Here is a 23,665-nt window from a genome sequence, read left to right on the forward strand (position 1 = left end):
AAATTTTTATATGCTAAACTAAAAAAATAAATCTACAATTCGCAAAATAAAATAAAATCTTAACTACACTGAGAAAAAAATGCTGTTGATTCAATTAAAATCTACATTACGGGCTATCATTGATATAAGTAATTAATTTATGTATATTTTTATTGATATAAAGGTGATTATTGAAATAATAATTCCTGTTTTTATGTCAATAAAAATATACATGAATTAATTACTTACGTTAATGACAGCCTGTAATATAGACTTTAATTGAATCAACAGCGCTCTCTCTCTCTCTCTCTCTCTCTCTCTCTCTTTCTCCCGCCCCCCTCTCTCTCTCACAGTGTAATAATATTTCAAACCTAGTATGAATTTTATTAGATGATAATTTATTTTATTCTTGTACTAAACTTTTTTATTTTACATATACTAAACACAAAATAAAAAACATTGTCTTATTATAATATCGTTTTTCCAACTTATAATTATAATTTGTAATACGAATAAAACTTTTATTCTTTTGAATGAACGCAAAACCAATTAGATAGAGTTTCATGAGGAAAACAAAATGCGACGAGCTGGCTGCTAATTCTCGAATAAAAGACATTTATCTGCTTTAGAAGTAATTGTACTTATCTCAAATCTCGTTCGTCCTAGCATGGAAGGTTATTTTAAATTACGCGTAACAACGATCACATGGAACAAATGTGATAGGTCGACAACCCTCGTATTTACTCCTATTATCAGGAATTATATTCGACGTGATATTAAATGATAAAACAATTGCACAATAATTTAACATGAGGAGCAAAATCTTTCTAAGTGTGCATTTTACACGAGAGAGTTGACCATCTGTATTTCTCCCTGGAACAAGACGATGGAAAGTGTCGCCTCCCTCCACACTGGCAAAACCCGACCTTCTGATACTCTGCTAACGACTCGGATGTGTTTAGGGCCAATTTGTCTATTATCTCGTTGTCAGTTTTATTTATTACACTTCTAACGACTCTTACAACGCGGCACATATGTATGACTTCCATCAGTCTGAGATTCCTCGATGCAAGTTAATTAACTTTGATTTCTCGTGATCATTCTAAAGTCGTCGTATGTACACGTACTTTGCGTGACTGACTCTTGAAAATCAACGTACTCCTTGCCCATGTGATTTATTTGGTCAATTAAAATTTAGCTAAAGTGTATTACCTATAAGTGTTTATTGCCTATAAGTTTCTAAATATTAACAAATTGCAATACTATTACATTATCTCTCTCTTTCCTCTTAAATAATTTTAATAATTTTTCTCACAACTTCATTATAAGAATCTCCTCGCAAAACTGTTATCAAAATAATTTCCGCTCCTTTAACGAAGTTTTTCTACAAGTTTGGAATTGAAACTTGAATCGAAAGAAGCACGAATTGAACGAGTTTGCGGTACCCTCGATTGATACGCAACTGGATATGTGGGTGGAGGAAAAGCTTGGTAGCATGACCGGAGTAAAGGCAGAGTGAAGCTAATGTGCCAGTCGTGAGCGCGATTCCGTCGCGCCACGTACTTAAGGAACTGTGTACGGTGAAGAAGCGACAGAACGGAAGGCTGAAAAAAGCGATAAGAGAGAGGGAACCCTAAAAAAGAAGAGAGGATCCTGTCTTGTCGAGGGTATCGTCGGGGCGCATTCAATCCGTTCACGTTCGCTGTCGGGAACGCGACCGGAAGACCGATTTTCTTCACGAAAAACTGCTTCTTTCTATTCCCGACAAGAACTGAACGGAAACTTCTTTCTGGTCGAAGTAAAAGACACGTCTTCCGCGATTGCACAAATTTCGAGAAGATCTTAAGCAATCGTTTCGCGACTTCGAAATTTACTTGTTGTGAATATCGCGAATGAAGCGGAATCTCTGCGGCACGATTTTGAGTGAGTGACTTTGGAGGAAATTTTTATTTTCAAGAAGATAAAATTGTCGGTAAGAATAAATGTAATTAGTTAATAATTTAAATGCAAAGTGTCTCAATATATATCTGCTATTCTATTTTATTTTTCCAATTTATATAAGTTTAAAATTACATCGAAAAATCTCACGTTTATTTTTTACGAGAATGCGATCACGTGTTTGTCGGTTTTAATGAGGAAGTGTACGTATATATGCCAATTCGTAAGAGGAAAAATATTCCTGACACATTCAGGTTAATCTCATATCTTTCAACTTAATAAGAGACGACCTTAATTGCTGGTAATTCATGATAAAGCGTGACAAATAATTTTTATAATTTAGAATTTAGGATTACAATTTAAATTTTTTACGGACATCTTCGATGAAAATAAGAAAAATCTAGAAAATGTTTATACACGATTTGTTTGAGTAATGAAATCGGAGTAACGATTTCAATTAAAGCGACTTTTTAAACATTTTAATTAATTCTTCTAATATAAAAAGTTGGAACTCACGAAAAAATTTGAGGAGATTTGCCAACAGAAATATAGAATTTTTGTAGTTTGCTAAAAAACAATTCGCTTTAAATAATATTACTATAACATTTGTACCGACAAAACTTAGTTCATGCGCTTCTTCTGTGATGCTAATTGTTGCGCTCTTCGTATTATCATAGGATCTGGTTTTAACTGCTCGCCTGTATTTACCTTGCATAAATTTTAAATGCTCGATCATAATACAGTGATGACGCTTTCTTGATAACGACGTACTTCGCTAATGATATCTGCGAAGACAGTTACCAAACATGAAGTCTATCTTTTCAATAACATATTCAAGAAATCGCTCAAGAATTTGTTCAATAAACTATACATTCATTGTCGATTTTGCCGTTGTCGAATTGCCATTACACGTTTGGTCTTATGTTAAGCATTTTTTTTTAATTTGACAGAATATCAATTTAGAAATTTCAAACTTTAATAAAATCGTTTTGACAGAAACTTAATATTTGCAAAAAATGCAAAAATATTAAATTTAATAAAGTTTTTACTCAAACAAGAAAAGATTCTATACAGTCAGAAAAATTATGTTAAATTTAACATATTTCATGTAACTCAAACAGTCCAAATTTGAAATTTTTGTTCTAATTTAACATAAGATGAATATGTTAGAAAATGACATAAAAAAATTAACACAAAAATATAACACTGACATAATTTTTTAAGCAATTTATACGAAAGCATATTTTTTCAGTAAAATTAATATTTGTATGTTAAATTAACACACATTTTACGTTTTATTCACTTATCTTAGAATTTACGTTTTAATTTTACTTTTTTACTTTCATATTATTCGTTTACTTATTCATCAATTTTATTTTGACACTAAGAAAAAATTAAATGTCAATTTAACACGAAATATTTAAATAATGTAACGATATTATGTTAAATTAACACTCACAAATATGTTAAAAAATCAATCCAAAATTTTAACAAGGACTTGAGTGGATCAATTTTAACATAAATACAAAATAGTTCTTACTACGTAGAAGCGCAAAACACTGTACTACTAATTTCATTACATTATATAAAACTTAATGAGACAAAAAGAATAATATCAGCAATTTTCTACAAATTACTGTAGGGACCGGCAGAAAAATTAACGGAGTCTATTGAGATTTGAACTCGGGATTCCTCGTTTACAAATCTAGCACTCAAGAGTAACACTATTCTTTAGGCTGCCTTCAATTTGGCTCATATATTTTTTATTTAGTATTTGAAATGTAGAATCATGTAAAAAAAGGAATTATGTACTGAAGGAATCATTTAAAGTTATAGTGAATCGTTATTTTTCAATGAAAATCGAAAAATCTGTAAATCATCGTATAAGCCATATAGAGTGAATACCAACTTTGATCTTTTTTTGTCCTTCTTATCGTAATCCTAAGAGAAAAATGATTTTTTTCATTCAATTTATGGGGATTTATAGATTTTTCTAAAAAATAACGATTCACCATAACTTCACTTGAATTCACTTTGAATGATTTCCTCAGCATATAATTCCTTTTCTACGTGATTCTACATTCCAAATACTAAATAAAAAACATTACATAAACTAAATTGGAGGCGGCTCAAAGAATAATGTTACTCTTTAGTGTGTTACGACGCTCCACTGTTGTCATTACTCATTCCAGTCATCTGTATGTATTTAAATCTCTTTATTTTCCTACATCACTTTCTTATTTTAACAGTTTTTCATTTAATCATTTCCACATAATACGGCGAAAGATTAATCGGATAATTTTCTAAACTGAAAAGATATTTTAAAGATGCTTAACAAAATCATTTTAAGCAGCTAGTCACGTGCCTGAGTCATCAACCTTATCTTCATTGACTAATCAATTCCTTCCACGCTTTTCGTGTAGCCTATTCCGCAGATACACGACCAACTTCCTCCATGCAAATCGTCACTTTTATCCAAACAACGGCGTCGCATGCCATGACAACGTCTTTCCCATATAAAAGCCCGAAGACGATATACTCTACACGTGGTATGAGTCACTTATTGTATTACGTGCGTGACTAGTACAACTAGACAACTTCTTTTCAACGAGAGTCTATAGATCGACATTTTCCATCTTTATGAAGACCTAACTATATTGTCCATACATGTATTATCTAACAGGTGATAGTCGTTACTTTCTTCATCATGATACATTTTTATTCGCTTTATATTCAAACATTGAAGCAAAAAATTGAACGTACAAGCCCTTTGCTAATTTCTTATCACAAAGCAATAAAAACTTAATATTTTTCCGACCCATTCACGCGAAATATTTTTATACTTTTTACAAAATATTACTCGGAACCAAAAACGCGACCGTTCTGATGACCCAGTCGTCGTTTTGCTCGATATATCGATCTTCCAACAACTAGAAAGAGAAAGAGAGAAAGAGGAGCGGCCTCGGTAAACACACTAGGCTGCGAATATCAAGGGTTGCAGAACGAGAAGTATAGGTCATCAACGAAAATAATCCTATATCTCTAAGTGAATTAATCTTTATAATGTACAGTGGATTCGAATGAAAAAGTCGGAAATTTTCGAGCTCGATTTAGAAGCGTACATCTGGACAAAGTAAGAGTCACCTCGCTACTCTCAGAATACAACACAACGGTGATACGCCTTCAATAATAGAAATATTGTACAATTGTATGATGGTATCGATAATAACTCGTTGCAAGCCGTGTATACGGCCCGTCATACGTCGTTTGTTAATGCACACCCATGTGCTATTATTTGCTTCATAATACACACCCTATCGATTCGACTCAACGACCCCTTTCTCACATCGGGAAGCATGCCTCGAGACCACCCTGTGAAAACTACTTGTGATACTGATCGTCGGAAGGCTTTCGTAAAAACTATCCTAAAAAAATTTCTATTTTACCGTTATCAGAAGAACCATGCTATCCTATGGAAAAGTTTACCTAAAACCTATGATAAAAATAAGTAAATGCTAATATAACTCGTAATATGCAAAGTAATATGTATGCAGAAATAAGGCTAACAACGAGCAAAAGATGTAAGATATCAAATAATTTATTAATATAACAATTTCTACTAATAAAAATGGCGCATAGTGAAAAACATTTTGTATTTGTCTTAAAAACGGTTCACTCAAGTTGTTAAAATTTTATGTTAAATTTTTAACATATCCGAGTGTTAATTTAATATAATATAATTATGTTATTTGCATATTTTATGTTAACTTAATATTCTATATTTTTTAGTATCAAAATAACATAATTTATAAGTAAACAAATAACATAAAAATAATAGATTTTAAAACGTAAATTTTAAAATAAATGAACATATAATATACATCAATTTAACATAAATGTTAATTTTACTTAATAATTTTACTTAAATTAATATCAAAATTTCACCTTTAAGATCCATAAAATATTGTATTAAATTTAATACAAATTTTCTAACTGTGTAAAAGTACTGACAATGATTGATAAGAAAACTAAAGAGTAGTACTTCTACCATTTTTATTAGTAAATTTTAATAATTAAATTTGAATTATTTGACATCTAAAACATTTTGAATTTTGCTTATTGTTTTATTTTTACATATTACTGCTGATAAAAATTTTTCAGTTGTCAGTATCATCAGAAATAAACGTTGAGAAATCTCAAGAACAGTATCCCATTTCGCTAATGTAGTATCGCTTCGATTTCAGGATATTTATTCGGAAAATCATATTCGCTTCTAGAAGAGATCTCTGTAGAAACATCCCCTTTGAGAAAAGTTCAAGGAACGGCTAGAAAAAAAAATAACGTTTCACAGAAAAGAATAGTCGATATCGATCGGTGGATGATCAACGACCGAAGAGAACTCGTATGACCGCGGGATTCGCAGACGCGAAAAGGGAAAAGGGAACGAGTGGTTGTGCGACGGAAGGCTAGTCGTCGTATGGGGAGGAAAAGAGCGAAGAAACGTTAGAGTGTGGCGCGCGAGACGAGATCGCAATGAAAGTCAATAAACCGTGATGAGTAACGGAGAGTATAGTGGTCGGAGTGGCATTAATAAATTAGTGTCTACTTGCTGCTACAAGCAACAGCAGCGGCAGCAGCAGTAACAGGAGTCCGGAGGAGGAAGAGGACAAAGAGGAGGTGGTGGTGGTGGAGGAGGAGGAGGAGGAGGAGGCGCGGACCTCGAGTATGTGTGTGCACGATATGTGTACCGGTGTACGTGCGTGCGAATACTTGTGATCGGCCGTGTAGATGCGGGGATTTGGCCACTGTGTCAGTGTGAAAGAAGACAATTGACTCGCAGCCGCCGTCCGTCGGACGGTGTTCAGCTCGGCGGGGGCCTTCTGACGTCACATCCTGCCCCGCGGCCTGTACGAGAGTCGCGATCTCATCTGGACCATCGGTGAACGAAGGTACGCAGATTCGTGTGTTCGCACGGCGCAAAGCGCGCTAGAGTTTAAATAGCTCGGGTAAATGGATACCACTTGGGATCACAGCTGAGATAATGACACCTCGGCATCATCTTGATAAGAAATCACATTTTAGAGAAAAACTTGTATCGATATGTCTCCAGTTAGCAATACGTTATAATTTTATCTATGCCTTTTATCTGTGCAGCTGTCAAAAAGATAAAGTAAAGATAATCAACTGATTAATGCTAGCTTAGCGCAATGATAACTCTCAAAATTGAATAATTTGAATGATTATATCTGTAGATTGGATGAAATTATTTAATTAAAAATTACAATCGGAATCATATTTATAACTATATCGCATCTACCGCTAAACAAATGTATATAGTAAAACTGTAACTAAATATTTGAATGAGCTAGTAATAAAAATAATCGAAAATAAATGAAAAGTCAAACAAACATCATATACAAAGCATATATATCGCGTTTGTCAATACGATCAATATATATAATGATATTAATAGCATTAATAGACAAGATTGCCATAGTGACGTTGATTCTAACAACACAGTACAATATCTATATTTGGAGTTCGTAGAATAACTTGTCTTAATATAACGTTCTAATAAAGATCTAGAGAAAAGTTAGCCAAAATGAACTAAAATGAGAAATATTGAAATCGAATTTATCGAAATGCTATATCGTTCCTCCAGCAATTAAATATTCAAAACTTTTAATGCAAATGAAAAATTACTATCAATATTATCTCTGATATATTTCTTTTAAAATCGATATTATTAACTGCATAGAATTCGTGTATTCTTTAGGGATAATGTTTCACAAATCATGTAAATAGAAAATAGATTAATTTTTTCTAGCGAAAAATAATTTAATTCTTATAATAAATCAAATTAAAATTAATTTGTTGCTTGATTAAATTAAACATTTGTTATAAGATAAATATTTTTTTAATATTCCATATATTGCATTCCGCGTAACAGAATACTATATGTTTGTGAAAAGAGAATATGCCACAATAAATTAATGTCGCGCATTAATCTTGGACATTGACACTTTGGAGTAAGTATTACTATATTTTGCATAAATGACTGCAAAAGTTGTGCGTGATCGAAAACGTCCGTATCAGATACGACGAATCGGCGACGTCTTCGTGGTCATGAGCACGAGATTTCTCGTCGTGGCGTGAAATTTCAGATGACGTATGATAGGTCTTCTAATTAATTAGGGCGTTACGCGAAGCGCATACAGACACTGAAGACTAAAACAGAAAGAGAATGAGAGAAACTCGACATTGATCATTACGATGAGGATGTTACGATCAAGATATATGACGAATTAAAAATACAATCTCTTTCCTGTCTCGCAATTGTCGTGTGCAGTGTAACGGTAAGGCTTCTTTCCTATGGTCCTCGTTATTCGTCAAGGTCAATGCATGCGTCTCGCTTCGACGGACGTCGAAGTTCGAGTCGGAGATGCGCTATTTACTGACTCGATAAATTGCGACGACAAAGGCAATTTCGTGACGAACATAACGGTGCGCGAGCGAAGGCGTCGTAGAACGAAGAGCGTACGCCATTCACCAAGGTGCGCGAATACGCGTTCCCGAGGAGTAGTCCCATTAGAAGCAAATCCGACAGGAAGTGCAAGGGCCGATCAACGATTATTCCATGTCGGATGAGCGCGAAGCGTGTCGTCTTTCTTTCGTAGATCAAATCCAATTGACCCCGTGAAAGATATAATTGCTAGAGTTTACGATACTCGAGGGTGTTCGAAGAAACGGACGATGTCTGCGGTCAGATTACACATTATAACGTATTATGTCGTAAGATAATGCTTTATTTCCTCTCACAAATGCTAATACGCTTTATTATTAAAAAGTATGTTATTAAAGGTATATCGGTTCGGTGTATCGTGTTGCACACACCGAGGGTCCAGTTCGTGACGTAACGATGCACTTTGACTTCTATAGTAGACACTGTGGGTTAGATTTAAATGGAAGATACTTCTCGGGAGAAGAAAAATGAAAGATTGTATCAAAACGGTAGCGGCGGCTTAACCGGTCGTGTCGGATGTACTGTTCGTTGCATCATTCATATCGGAGTCCCTCCCTATCTAATACCTGCGTCGCGACGCGAGGGGAAGTCGTAAATTCAAAAGCGGCAACTGCAATCGTAAAATTGCATCTGCCTGGCTCGTGTTGAGATAGTCTTAACTGAGACGCACCGGAAGGACGAGCGGTTTTAAGCGCTTTATGGAAGAGAACGTGGGTGTCCACGTGGCCTGAATCGTAAAAGCGCTCTTAAGCGCGCGAGATGAGCTCTCGAGCATGAAAACGCGTCAGACTTGACTCTAATTGGTCCGTGCCGCTTCCGATTTAATCGATTGTATCGCACTTTAAGCAAGGAAAACGCTGCATAAACAAAACAAACAGTTTTATATATACAGAAAAGACTATTCTTAAACCAACTATAATATGATACATAAGCAAAAATATTGTAATCTTTCTTCAAAAATTTTAATTTGATTTGTGTTTATGCAAGTATTATTTTGCACTTGATTCAAGACTTATTCGAAAAAATCCTGCATTAATACAAATTTAATCAACTCAAGATTAAAATCTTTGAAATAAGATTACAATATCGTTGCTTACATATGAGCAAATTATGGTTGATTTAAAAATAGTCTTTTTTTCTGTATATTTTTACTTCCGTAAGAAAGGAAAAGAAGTACACGGAAAGAATGGTATTATTGAAGTATCTAAAACTTTAATTAGATACGGATCTGAAAATAGTTTCGTTGGATCATCAAAATAATAGGAATTTCAAGTATACTAAACAATGCTACGAAAAATTTTGACATTTTTGCAACAAATTTGAGCGTTCTACATAATTATTTTGATAATCCAACGAAATTATTTTCAGATCTGTATCTAGCTAAATTTTTAGATACTTCAACAAAACCGTTCTTTCCACGTATACATTAAAAAATATCATTGTATATTCTTAAGTTCAATAAGTTGCAAATTTACTAATTTAGTTAGATCGATCTATCAAGTTACAGCAATTAGAGGTAACTCGTGATTTATTAACGGAATATAATTAGAGTATTGTTAATAAATATACGCGTGTCGCTTATAATTAAATATCTGTATAATTATTTAATAGAGATATGTGAATCAAGGTTTTTTTGATACCGAATCGAATCATAAACTGAATTTCTTTTCTTTATTTGAATCCAAATCAAACTGAATTGACAAGATTTTATCCTAATCGAATTGAATTAAATCGAATCAAATGGTTAAAAGATAACTTTTAATAACATTAAATTATTGTTAAATTTTGATATACAAACAATAAAAAAGATTTCTACATAAAAAATATAATTAATTATGTAATATGTTTTACTTATTAATGAAAAATATATATGATTGTGTATGTATAATATATATATATAATATTTTACATATATATTACATATACATATATATAAAAATTGTCGATAATTCGTACTCGAATCTCTTAGATTTGTAGTTTTCGAATACTTAGTTTAGATTCAAATCATAGAGATTCAAATTCGAATAAAATCTTATCTAACTCGTTTCGATTCGTATTCGAATAATTCACATCTTTATTAATTAATGCTTTAAGAATTACTATCTATATCAAACAAAAAATATATAGTACGCATATGCTATTAACAATGCAATTCGATAATTAAATTTAAGTAAAACAAGAATCTATTTTATTGGTAATTGTGGAAATCTTAATAAATGTTTTAGAATTGATTAAATTACTTTTTTAGCGAATGAAGAACGATGATTTACCGCGACAAGTGGATCCTCGGGATCCTTGTCTTACTCAACATAGTGGCAAAGATACCGGCGAATCAGACGAATTCGCCAAAAACAGATATGGTCGAAGAGATGGAAGAATTTACTACGACCAAAAGGATTCTACCCGATAGATGTCTTCTCAAGCTAGAACCGGGACCCTGTAAGCAGTTCGTTCACAAATGGGCCTTCATTAAGACCGAAGGAAAATGCCGAACTTTTCCTTATGGAGGTTGTCATGGAAATGAAAATCGGTTTAATTCGGAAGCGGAGTGTCTGCATTATTGCGTCGGTGGTGACCGTAAGATATTTTCCTAAAAATCAAAAGTTTTATAATAAACTTTATAATTATTAATCAATTAAGTATAAGAAGAAATATAAAATTCAAAAGAATTAGAATAATTAAGTGCAAAAATAAATAATAACATAACAAAATGATACGGACTAATTTAAAAAATTTTACTTGAGACGATAAGAATATGTTCAGAGTTATATATAAATCATTTTATAAATCATGTGACGTATTCGTTTGTTAATTAAAATAAATTAGATATATTTTATAAAATAAAATAGATATATTTTTATATAGAAATCCTTGTAAACTATATTTAATAAAGATTGAAAAAAATGCTACAGATTTATTGTTTATTTTTAGATACGCTACCGCCTTATCTTGTAACGAAAGGTAGTGTATTTGTTGCAACAAGCACGACAACAATGAGCACTCCACCCTCGACAACCACTACACCACGACCAACCTTTACACCTCCGAAACCGACGAAACCACCGGTACCGAAGCACTTACGAGGGAAGGTAGAAACCGCGTCAATTTATATAAATACATAATATATAAATACATAACATTTTGTACAATTCAAGAAAATGTTTTCATATATTATATTTTTATCATATAAATGTTTTCTATCATATATTTTTACCAAAGGAATTGACTTTCATGGAATCTGGCCACGAGAAAACATTTATGTTCGCACAAAGCAATACTTTCATCCAACTCGATGGCCCTGGCATTAAAACCTTTCAGTTGAGGTGAGAATAGCAATTCCAATTATTTATAAATTTTGAAAGTTGAATTTTCCATTTCCAAATATATTAATGATATGTCTTTTAATACATTTATGTAATATGCCTTAATTATGTAATACGCCTTATTTATGTAATATTGTCGTCATAATATGTCATAATATTGTCATAATATGTCATATATTGTTTTATATTATTTTAGTAATATAAAGAAAATAATATTTTTTACATATTATTTAATATATCACAGACTATGTCGCGAGATATCCTTCCAATTTCGCACCAAGCTTCCACACGGTTTACTAGTTTATCACAGTGTCAAAGATCGTCCAGAGAGCCTTGACCCTTATGCTCTTTACGTGATAGTAGAAAAGGGTCAGCTGAAAGTTGTTCATGTATTTGGCAAACAATCGACTAGTTTAACAGTCGGTCAAGGGCTTAACAGAGACGAATGGCATAGCGTTCGCGTAAGAATCGACGTGCATGGGGCAAAGTTAATCGCTGAAGTTGATGATAAACAAGCCGAGACTATTCTAAAAGTTTTAGAACGCATCGTTAATTATGGAGTATCTGAAGAACTAGCCTCTGTCGTTCTTATCGGAGGTGAGGACAGTTTTTTTTTTCAAGAGACTCCTTCCAAGCGGAAATTTTTTCGCATCCTTATCGCTTTATTTCCATTTTAATAGGACTAAGTTCCGAAGAACGATTACACGGAGTGAAATACATAATAGAATCTTTTGTCGGCTGCATCAGAGATATGATTTTGAGTTCCGGAAAATCTGCCAGCGATTTGTTGCCCATTCGGCCATTAATCGCGACCAAACACGAGAATGTTAAGGAAGGATGTATCGATAAGTATGTCTTTAAAAAAGAAAGAAAATTCATTTGATGATACAAGTATTTGTTATTCATTGGCTGGTATTCATAAGTTGATTCTCTATTTTAAAACCGGTTAAGTAATATCTTAAAATGCTAATGCTTTTACGATTACTTATAATATACTATATTATACATCTTAAGATTGTATCTAAAATTAGACTTATATAAAAACCGGTTATAAATACCGGCCATTTGAATATCAAGAAAGATAGAATGATGTTTGTCAACTTATGACATTAAATGGAAAGCACTGTCAATAATACAAATCTTTAATTCTAATTTAGGTGCAGGACACGAGAAAACTTGTGCTTCGTCCCCGATCAATGTGTGAATCACTACAATAGTCTGACATGTGATTGCTTCGGCACGAATTACGAGGGTGAACGTTGTGATGTGTACAGTACGTAAAGTAATTGAATTTAATACAAATATACCTTTTATTATATATTAGGTGTTGGAATTAATTCGTAGCGTTTTACAAGTGATGGGAAGTACTTTCATTAATGTATTTTTTAATGCTCATGTGAAATAAATAACATTCTTTCATTAAAAAACGCTACGAATTAATTCCAACACCTAATATAATATTTACATTTTAAATAACAAATCATTTATTTTCTCAAGATTTAATTCGAGACTCTCTTAGCTATTATCAAAGGAATATTCATTCACGGAAATGATAAATATGTATACTATATAAATCGTATTAGTCAGTCGAAGAAGAGATAGGGCTTTTACGCACATTTAAAAGGGTCCGGATATTCCAATACGAGTCTAATGGAGTTTGAAATGTAATATCATTTTTCAGCCGCGACTATACTGACGCTGAGAGGCTCCTCATACGTGTCCTTTCGCGTGTACGATTGGAAGGATCGTGTTCACTCGTCTGTCAACAGGATCAGCCTCGCTTTTAAGGTATTTGACCACGGGCGCTTATTGTAATGGGATCGTTCCTTTCCCTTGTCGCGGGCTCATTGATTCATTATAGCGAGACGTTATACTTCTTTGTCGAGAGGGAGGGCGCATTTTGTATTTTCACGAGCAGCTGCTTTTATCCATCATTCACTATGATGAAAAATTTACCGTGGAAACTCTTCGAGAGAGTGTCAAGTTCCACTTCTCAAATTGTATCGTAGCAGATCATTGTGCGGACACAATGAAATTTGTCACATGCAATTATCGTTATTGAATTTTTCCTGCCATAAAAAAAGAGATACATAGAGAAAATTATTATAACAAATAATTTTCTCCAACTATATATTTATATCTCGAGATTAAATTATTATGGCAAATTATCATAATTTAAAAATGTTATGTCAAAATATCAATTAAAAATTCACATTTGGTTTTTAATAAAAACCAAAATAAAATAAATTTCAGACAAAATGGGACAATTCCGCCTTGTTTTATGCTTCCGGTGAAATCGACGGCACACCGCATTACATTGCAGCTTCCATTATAAATGGATCAGTTCACGTTGAACTCGATTTCGGACATAATTCAAAGATTTCCACCACGTTGGGTGATTACGTTACATCTAACTATTGGAACAATTTGATCATATTTCATAATGGATCCACCGTTTTCGTCAGCTTAGACGATGAGATAAAGGTACTAGAAGTACCGGGAGAAAATTGCGATATCATCATCGATCCAGAGATATACATCGGTGGTGGTCCGGAACTCCACAAGAAGAAGGGACTTCTGTCGCACAATAATTTTGCAGGTTTGATGAAACTACAATACCTGACATTAATTATTAATCGAATAATGCAGTCCATCAATTAATGCAACTTTTCAATTTTTCCAGGTTCCTTGAAGTACGTGTTCTTCAACGACAAGTCGATTATATATGAATTGAAGCGTTCCAACCCTATGGTACACTACATAGGTGTGCTGGAACCAGAATATTACGAAGCCGACGTCGAAGTCATTCCGATTACATATCCTTTCGCGGGAAGTCACATCTGGTGGCCAATCGAACAAACCAATTCGCTGAAGTTAAACTTCGACTTTAAAAGTTCAACACCAATCGCAATCATTGCTTCTGGAGATGTAAAAAGCAACCGCGGTGTTGGTTACTGGGAGGTATGATTATATATAATGTCGCTCTCTATATATTTTTTTTTACATTTTCAATCTCTGTTATTTATTTATATTTTTCTCTATAGTTACGTCAAGTCAATGACGAAATTCGATTCCAATTGGTACCAGTTATTACGGAGAAGAATATTACATTGTCAACTTCAGTGAAGTTTCCACCTTACAACACTTCCTGGCACGCAGTCGAGCTTAATTATACAAAGGGTGAACTTAATATCCTTCTCGATTATAGGAATAAGCAGAGTAAGCTCTTCGCTATGACATTTGAATTGGGTGATAAAGTCATCATAGGAAGTGGTAACAGTAACGCAGGTAAGTAAATCTAATATTAAATTTAAAAGATTAAAAATTTATGTGAATGTAAAAAGATTCTTATATTGTAAATTTAGGTCTAGTAGGATGTATGCGTGAGATACGAGTGAACGGTCAAAGGATTGAACCTAGATACGTAATTAATACCGAGAGAGTAGTCGGAGAAGTTGCTTTAGACAATTGTCAATTCGTGGATCCATGCAAAAGGCCAAACACTTGCGAACATGGTGGTAAATGTTCAGTTAAAGAAGATAGAATCACGTGCGATTGCAAGGACACTGGATATATCGGAAAGAATTGTCATTTTGGTAAGACAAACTGCGATAAATAATCAATTCAACAATATCAGATACACAAAGCTAAAAATATAACAAATTAATTATAGTACAGTAAATAAAAAAATAAAATTAAAATTATTTCATTAATTGTAATTGCTATAATTAAATATGATTTTTAATATTATTGTTTAGCACAATACAGAAAAACATGTGAAGAACTGGCTCTTTTGGGATACACGCAAGATGACGTTTATAAAATTGATATCGATGGAAATGGTCGATTCCCGCCCGCTTCAGTAAAGTGCGAATTCCAATCAATTGAAGATTCGACTAAAACAATCGTCGAGCATAATTTACCTTCCCAAATAGACGTCAGATCTATCATTGAGAACGATTTCTCCTTCAACATCAAATATAGGCAGTTCACTGCTGAAATGCTTCAGGAACTGATCTCACACTCACTTTATTGCAGCCAATATGTAAAGTACGATTGTTACAAAGCACCCTTGGAGCTTCACAGCGCTACGTGGTTTCTAGGTTCCAAAGATACTACTGTCGATTATATCGGAAATGTCAATCGCGGATCCTGTCCTTGTGGAAGTAAGTTCTTTTTTAAATAAATTCCTAATGCGATAAAAGAAATTTAAAATTGCATTAAATCTTGCATTTGCAAAGGCTTAATTGTTGTCTCTCGCAAAAATTGTTATTTATTAATTTTATTTTAGTGAACAGAACATGCGTGAACTCCAACTTGAGCTGTAATTGTGACGTGTCCGCCGGAAATGCCGGAAAGTGGCTGTCAGATGAAGGATACTACGAAACACCTGATTCCTTGGGCATTACTGGAATGGTATTCTTGCAACAGAGAGATCTTGAGGAAGATGCTCGAGGACGTATCACTTTAGGGCCATTGGAATGCGTTGAAACAAGTAAGCGAACACGTACCTATTTACAAATAGAAGTTATATGTGTATCTTCTATTTCAATGACTTAATTTTACTTTTTAGAAGAAAATTAAATAATAAAAAATGAAATTTATAGAATTATTTATGGAAAATATATTATCACATAAATGAGTAATATTTGCAAACATTTTTGGAAACAATATCTTTATGAGATTAATGATGATCAATTAATAATGATTTTTAGATACACAGAAATACGTGGTAACGTTCACGACATCACAATCGTATATCGAAGTACCTGGTTGGAGGAAGGGTGATATAGCTTTCAGCTTCCGAACGACAGGCGAAAAAGCTATTCTTCTATATCAACCACCGATCCGGAGTAACTATCCTTCCTTCATGGTTGCCCTAACATCGGAATATCGATTGACCTTTAATTTCACCCTAAATACTGGTACTAATCGCGAATTACAAGTGGAAAGCCGACGAAAACTGAATAATGGCGAATGGCAAAAGATTTGGATCGATTACAACGACTATCATGTGAGATTTATGATCAATACTGACTTTCGAATGGTGGATTTGTTTCCCGAAGAGGAGTTTGGACCCTTCGAGGGGTCCATGTTCATCGGCGGTGCTACTGCGTGAGTAATTTTACAACTTAATAATTAATTACCAATCACACAATGAATTTCCTTATTATGATAAATAATCAATAAGAATCTTGTGATAAATAATAATTTTTATTACAATTTTGTTAATTCTTCATTAATTTTTAGAGAGCACTTGAAGACTTCTTCCGTTCGACAAGGTCTCATCGGCTGCTTCCGCGGTCTCGTTGTCAATGGAGAAATATTAGACATTCATAGTTATATGTCGGTACATCTATCGGAAATCATCAAAGACTGTAAACCTTCGTGTCAACCTAATAAGTGTCAGAACGGCGCTAGATGTGTCGAGTTGTGGAGTAATTTCGAATGCGTATGCGAAAATCGATGGGCACATTTAGGCACTTATTGCGAGACAAGTAAGTAACTTTACTCAATTACTTGAAAAAATTATTTCCAAATATTTTTAAAAATATCTTAAATTTATATTTAAAAAAAAAAATATATATATATATATTGAGTCATCTAAAAAGTATATAGATATACATATACACATCTAAGGCTTTTCATAGTTTTCTAGTTTTTTAAATATTAATTAAAAGTAAATATGTATATATGAAATACATTATTCAATTTTGAATAATGTATTAAATAGTATTAAAATAATATATATGAAATACATTATTCAATTTTGAATGAAATAGTATTAAAATAAATGGTATTAAAATAATAATATTAATATAAATTCAGATATCAATAACAAAGCTTTGACATTCACCTCACCTGGAGCATTCTTAAAGAAAAACTACTTCGGATCGGACGACAACGAGGAAAGATTGCAGCTGAAAAGCATGCTGCTTGAAAATATTTTAATTAATTTAAGAACTTATGATATTCATTCTCTGATACTGTATGCGAACGATCATTTGAACAATTTTGCGCATCTCTATATTTCAAACGGTACCATTGTCTATCTTTTCAACGCTGGCAACGAGATCAAAAATATCACTGTGGAAAATCCAAGTACGTTAAAGTCCTTTGAAGTAAATGTATACGACATGCATATTAGAAATTGTAGAGAAATAATCTGTTCTTTCAGATGTCAACACGGGAATCTCCGTACAGATCGCCATAATTCGGGGTGAGAATTGGACTACATTGTACGTGAATGAATATAACGTCACAGTGAATGCGACACCGATACTCCTAGACACTTATTCGAATAAACCTTGGACAAATCCAGAGAAAGAAGTTCTTGCACCGCAACGACCGCCGGCACCTCCCACCGATTATTTTCAAGTGGGTCTTTGAATAAATACTTATCTTTCGTTTCAAATAATAAAATGTCTGAAAAATATTTAAAGAATATCTAAATTATTTATAAAGCATAATAATAATAATACAAAAATAAATAGCTTCTTGGATTATTTTTTTGATGCATAAAATATATAATAGTTAATATCAATATATTTAAACAAATTAATAAATATTCATTAGGTAAATTTAGGAGGATTCGATCCTGACAATCTGCTCAGAGTTGGAAAAGAAGGCGCTTTAATTCAAGGCTATGTTGGCTGCTTGCGAGGACTCATGATCGGCAAGTATCTTGTCGATCTACCAAGCTTAGCCAGCGAAGCGAATCATGAAGGAAGTAAAGGTGTTCTGCCGAATTGTCAAATGAAATGCGACACGATGCCCTGCAAAAATTTAGGAATCTGCACAGAGGATTTCGGCAGACAGGAATCTTCTTGTAATTGCGAACTGACATCCTACTTTGGCGAACATTGTGCCGATGGTAACTTTATTCGTTATTATTTATTGTGTTAAATAAACGTACTTTTCAAGCTTGAATTAAACATGAAAATGTAAATCAAGAAATCGAAGACTTAAAGAGCCAAATCTAAAGATTGCAAAACATCTTAAAGATTCGTACACAGATATAAATATTTAGACATATATTTCAAAATTAGAAAATTATCTTTTCTAAAGAAATAAAAATGTAAAATAATTTAAATAGTTCCATAAAGTAGATTACTTTAGTCTAAAAAAAATTTCGAAAAATTATCAAAGCAATACGAAAATTCTAATATTTCTGCATGAAATTTATTTATTTATTTATTTTTATTTATACAGAAAAGGGTGCCGATTTCAGTGGGGAAAGTGTACTTCAACGCGAATTCGAACTAGAAGGTGAAGTGAATCAAGTGAAAGTACAATTGGCATTCTCAACAAATGAACTACGACAGCGAACCACCGCGTTGCTGCTGGTACAGACCGACAACAAGTAAAGCATCGATCTTAATATTTTCTTAATCCCCGTATAATATTCAACATTTCCGACACCAGTCACTGACGCCTGAAGTCCTGGATGTCTTTCGAAGAACTTTTTTCCAGAAGGAGCTACTACTTATTGGTGGCCTTGACGTCCGAGGGACTACTCATTTTTGAAGAGGACAGAGATGGATCAGCGGCTGGAGTGCGCCTGAGCGATAGGAATTTCTTGAATAGTGCACGTCACAGTGTCTACTATGTCCGCGATAACAACACGGCCATCCTCTTAGTTAGTTATGATTTTTTTTGTTTCACTTTAGGATGCTCATTTGTTACAACAATACAAATATAAGTAAAAAATCATTTTTTAGTTGCTTGTAAAAAAAATTTGTAAAACGAGAATGCAAAGAAGAAAAGAAATAACGTATTTTAAAAGTATATACTTTTATTCTTCTTCAATTATTGCATCAAAATTGCAAAATTAATTCAAAATTATTACCAAATTTTAATGATTCGAAACATTCAAATTTATTGTTTGGAAACCATCGTTTTTTAAATTGTCATTGTTGTATCAAATAAATAATATTATAAAATACTGTATTTTATAATTTGTATGTAATTTTAGATCGACCGTGAGCCCGTTCAATTGCTACCGATTCCAGGAATATCGATACCAGACGAGAACGAAACTCCGGGTGCCACGGAGATACAACTTGGTGGATTAAACACCACCGATTCGCGATTTATCGCCTACAAAGGATACACCGGCTGCCTTAGCAGTAAGCTCTCTCTGAAATCTCTCAACAATATCTTACACTAAATTTATTGCTCTGTGTCTATTTATCCGAATACTTCCGATATGTTTCTCTTATGCTAGATAAATAAGCGTAGCTACCCACATGACAAATTGCAAATTACGCTTTTAGACGTTGTCATATCAATCAATGGAGGCCCCGATATGAAACCACTAGAAGAATATATGCTTTTTACAAAACAAGGCAGCGAGACTGTGCGGGCAACGATACCTGCCGGCGTCAGAAGTGCTCAATGTGCGGTCTTCCATGTTCAACCAGGTGGTCTTGAACCACCCAAGAACGACAGCGTGGTAAGTAACTCAAAAATTAAATATCTTATTAAAAATTAGTTTCACGCATCATTTTATATCTTACTTATATCAAAGAAAATAATTCATATGTTTAGAATTTTAAATTGCAATCTTAATTAAATTGCAATTTTAATTTGCAATCTTTAAACGATATAAATTGACTAATCTTTGTTCTTCAATTAATTCTGAAATATAGTGATCAATTAATATAGTTAATTATTATATTCTTTCTCTCCAAATTATATTTAAACTCCCTATAAAATATTTTCTTTAATGATTATACCAGTAATATAACAATGTTTTAAACAAATGTTCATTCTCTCGATATAAATAAAAGATGCATCAAATTGCAATAATTTCATTAAAGGGCCGTGACAAAGCATGGGTCGAGGATCCACCGGAAAGAATCCTATACAAATCGCAATATTCAGGCGCTACCCAGGAGGAGCAAGGTGCAGGAACGTACATCTTTATAGTCCTATGCTGCGTCTTCGTGATCGCGGTGGTCGGATGTATTTACGAAGTATGTCGAAGCACGCGCAAAGACCGTCAACGAAAACGCGCCGCAGCTTCGGCAGCGGCCACCGGTTCAGGTTCACAGAGATGGCAATCACAACAGTATACGGACTCCTTGGTCACCGCTACCGGTGTAAAAGCGGTCGGCTTCAAGAACGTGATGGATGACGACAAGAGACCGAATGGAACTCACGTGAAAGTTTCCAATGCCAAAGAATACAAGCCACTGCCGAATACAGAACCTAAGGACTTAATGAATGATAAAAAAATTCACATAAAAGGTATTCTAATCTATTTTGATAAAAAATATACGAAAAAACTTGATATTAAAATAGAATTCTTTTCTTCTTATAATTTCGTATCAAATAATAAAAATTGAAAGTCATTTCTATCTTATCTATAAAATATTTAATACGTTACTCATTGTACCAATATTGCATGTAATGTTCGTAAAAAAAAGAACAGTCATCTTTTATTTATCTTTTATTTAAATATTTTTGAAAATAAAAGATATAAAGATGTATAAGAATGTGAAAGAAGTTTTCCATAAAATTTTGCTTATTTATTAAGATTCAATTAACTGTATTTTTGTGTGTATTACAGCAGAAGAAGAACCAGAAAAAAAGGAGCTCCTAGGGGTAAATACAGGCACCGTCATTAAACCTGTGAAACCGAACCCATTCGTAAAGATTTTTTCTTTTTTTAAAAGATGCATATTTAGCTTGGTCAAGCTTGCAAAAGGGCTTTGCATGCAGTTGTTGTCAATTTATTGTATTCGCATTCATGTTATGTGATGTATTTCTATTGACAAACACATTAAATGCATAAAGTAAAAATGAACTGACTGAATCACTTTTTCAAAGCATATTGTCTTTTTTGCATCTGACTTCGCACTATATTCACAATTCTCTAAATCTATCGACATGTTGCACTATAAATATACAAGCATTATAAATCAGGATATAATTTTCGTTATCATTTTCAATCTAATTTCTTAAATATAATTTATTCACACACAAACCCATGCTTTCTTCGCAATGCCGAATAAACGTAGCATAATATTTTCTATATCATTGTAATTTAAATCATTATAAGCATTTTATTTTTCTCTATCAGTCAATGGAAGATTTAAGAGAAGAACCCGAACTGGAAGAACGCGAGGAAGAAGAGGAGGAAGAAGAAGAGGAAGAGGACACTCAGGAGCCAGAGGCAGACGAGAACAAAGATCAACCGCAGGAACATCAGCAAAAGGAACAAAAGGATACGAGTAATGATCAAGATGGCGAGCTTCTCGTTATGCCGGTAAGAAATAAGACGGCAAGGAGAGCTTCCTTGACTGACGAATTGGACCCAGACGAAACACAAGCCCTCCTCGAGACGAACTTTTCCGTGACGGGTTTGAATGAGATCAAAACCGAGCGTATAATACCGAAAGTAAATAATACCACAAAAAAACCTACACCGAAGAGACCGATGAGTCTCGATCTCAACGCGCCGATCAAATTCAGAAAATTGCGCGGAGCTCGGCCCGAAAAAGTCACGGTGAAGTTAATCAATGGTGACGAAGCGAGTCTCCAATCTCGAGGCAAAGGCCATGTCGACGTCGCGTCCACGAACAAGAACAATTGATGATTAAATTGACTCTGACGACAATAATTAATACGTTCAAAAATAATTGCGTGGATTCGATTATTGTAAATATCGCGTGAAGCGATCATTTTTAAACAACAATCACGTATACATGTATATTTTAAGACAATACAGTTTAGCTACAGTATGAGTGTGGTTCAAATGTAACATGGCTAATAGTCAAAGGTGCTTAACTCAAAATTTCTAATATTTATTTAAATGAAAAATTTGTAAGTTAGGCACTTATAACACTTAGCCATTCATAACTAGTTCTAGCACGCATAATTAATTATTCGCTCAAAATCACATTTTACGTATGGAATCGATAAAAGTTCATTATTAAAAAATAAAATGATATAACGCGTTCTTCTAGTGATGAAGAGTGACAACCGGTCAATACAGATTCGGCAAAATACTTGTATTGCTTTGAAATTATCGCGTATTATTTACATTGCAGTGTGAACATTAATTTCTTATTGCAAACATTTTATTTATTAAATTTTATGAATTAGCTACAATAAATCAGTGTATGCATTTGACTCAAAGTCTAAATCATAGCCAATTTGGAGAGAGAAAGACATTCGAGTAATGTAAAGCTAGCTTGCAATCAAGCACTTATTTGTGTTTCTTATGTAGCACGTCGTCAGTATTTTCCCAGTATTGATTAGCTGTAGGAGAAACCATACGTACTTAGCTCGAACAAAATACTATTTTAAGATTCTAGTGCCTAGTAACTTGATAACAAGATAAAAGCAATGTTGATTAAATTTACAACGAATGTCAAGATAAAGAGATGATAAAGAGACTTATATATTTGATAAAGAGATGAAGAAAAAGAATCATGTAGTTTTATTTTTAAAAGAATTAAAATGAAATATTATTTTATCAATTAAAGGCATTCGTGTATTTTTACGTTAATATTATATATCTGATACCACGCAATTAACTACAAAAAGTCACCATAGCATAGATTTATGTTATTATCAATGACGACCGCGGTGTACAGCAAAAAGACAAACTATTCAAATTAATAAAATTATACTGAATAAATATTCTGAATGCGAATTTAAATGTTCGAAAACTTATTTTTAATACGTATAATAATTTACAGTTTGCCTATGTGTGTACCCGTGCGTCTGTTTAGTTTGATTTCGCTGCTTCGTGTAATCGTACAAAGTGTGGCGTTTGTATGCTTTTGGTGGCGATCACACAAAATAATCATGCGATAAAATTCACAAAGCATATCGTGCAAACCGATATCATCCACAATCCGATCTAATACCTCAGACTTTAAATATATCA

The 23,665-nt window shown here is 33.2% G+C and overlaps 2 protein-coding genes across 8 annotated transcripts in view; one reads left to right on the forward strand and one right to left on the reverse strand.

Moving 5' to 3' along the window:
- RhoGEF64C (Rho guanine nucleotide exchange factor at 64C) overlaps positions 1-23,665 on the reverse strand; it is a 121,842-nt gene that overhangs the window by 93,193 nt on the left and 4,984 nt on the right. The gene's annotated exons all lie outside the window — the stretch shown is intronic.
- On the forward strand, positions 1,482-23,414 carry axo (axotactin). 6 transcript variants are annotated; one of them, XM_011064324.2, is made up of 27 exons: positions 1,484-1,951; positions 6,162-6,866; positions 10,689-11,017; positions 11,372-11,529; positions 11,660-11,763; positions 12,008-12,360; positions 12,444-12,612; positions 12,921-13,036; positions 13,445-13,551; positions 14,017-14,362; positions 14,447-14,724; positions 14,808-15,051; positions 15,129-15,359; positions 15,522-15,929; positions 16,055-16,258; positions 16,479-16,878; positions 17,014-17,261; positions 17,593-17,865; positions 17,942-18,141; positions 18,340-18,637; positions 18,976-19,126; positions 19,237-19,402; positions 19,739-19,892; positions 20,040-20,218; positions 20,586-21,015; positions 21,338-21,417; positions 21,851-23,414. In XM_011064324.2, the coding sequence occupies exons 3-27, from the start codon at positions 10,702-10,704 to the stop codon at positions 22,361-22,363; spliced, it is 6,126 nt and encodes a 2,041-aa protein (XP_011062626.1). In that variant the 5' UTR covers positions 1,484-1,951; positions 6,162-6,866; positions 10,689-10,701; the 3' UTR covers positions 22,364-23,414. The 6 variants fall into 6 exon arrangements, with proteins under 6 accessions (XP_087258845.1, XP_011062626.1, XP_011062630.1 ...); XM_011064328.2 differs by having other exon boundaries at positions 21,338-21,372; XM_011064327.2 differs by having other exon boundaries at positions 21,341-21,417.

The sequence above is a fragment of the Acromyrmex echinatior genome, chromosome 2 (genome assembly GCF_024713525.1).
Source record: "Acromyrmex echinatior isolate Ae372 chromosome 2, ASM2471352v2, whole genome shotgun sequence".
Taxonomy (NCBI): Eukaryota; Metazoa; Arthropoda; class Insecta; order Hymenoptera; family Formicidae; genus Acromyrmex; species Acromyrmex echinatior.

Bases quoted from the DNA above. Each gene is read 5' to 3' on its own strand.
- axo (XM_011064324.2), top strand. From the start codon at position 10,702: ATGATTTACCGCGACAAGTGGATCCTCGGGATCCTTGTCTTACTCAAC. The intron at 11,018-11,371 runs GTAAGATATTTT...GTTTATTTTTAG, and splicing joins TTATTGCGTCGGTGGTGACC to ATACGCTACCGCCTTATCTT. The intron at 12,613-12,920 runs GTATGTCTTTAA...ATTCTAATTTAG, and splicing joins AAGGAAGGATGTATCGATAA to GTGCAGGACACGAGAAAACT.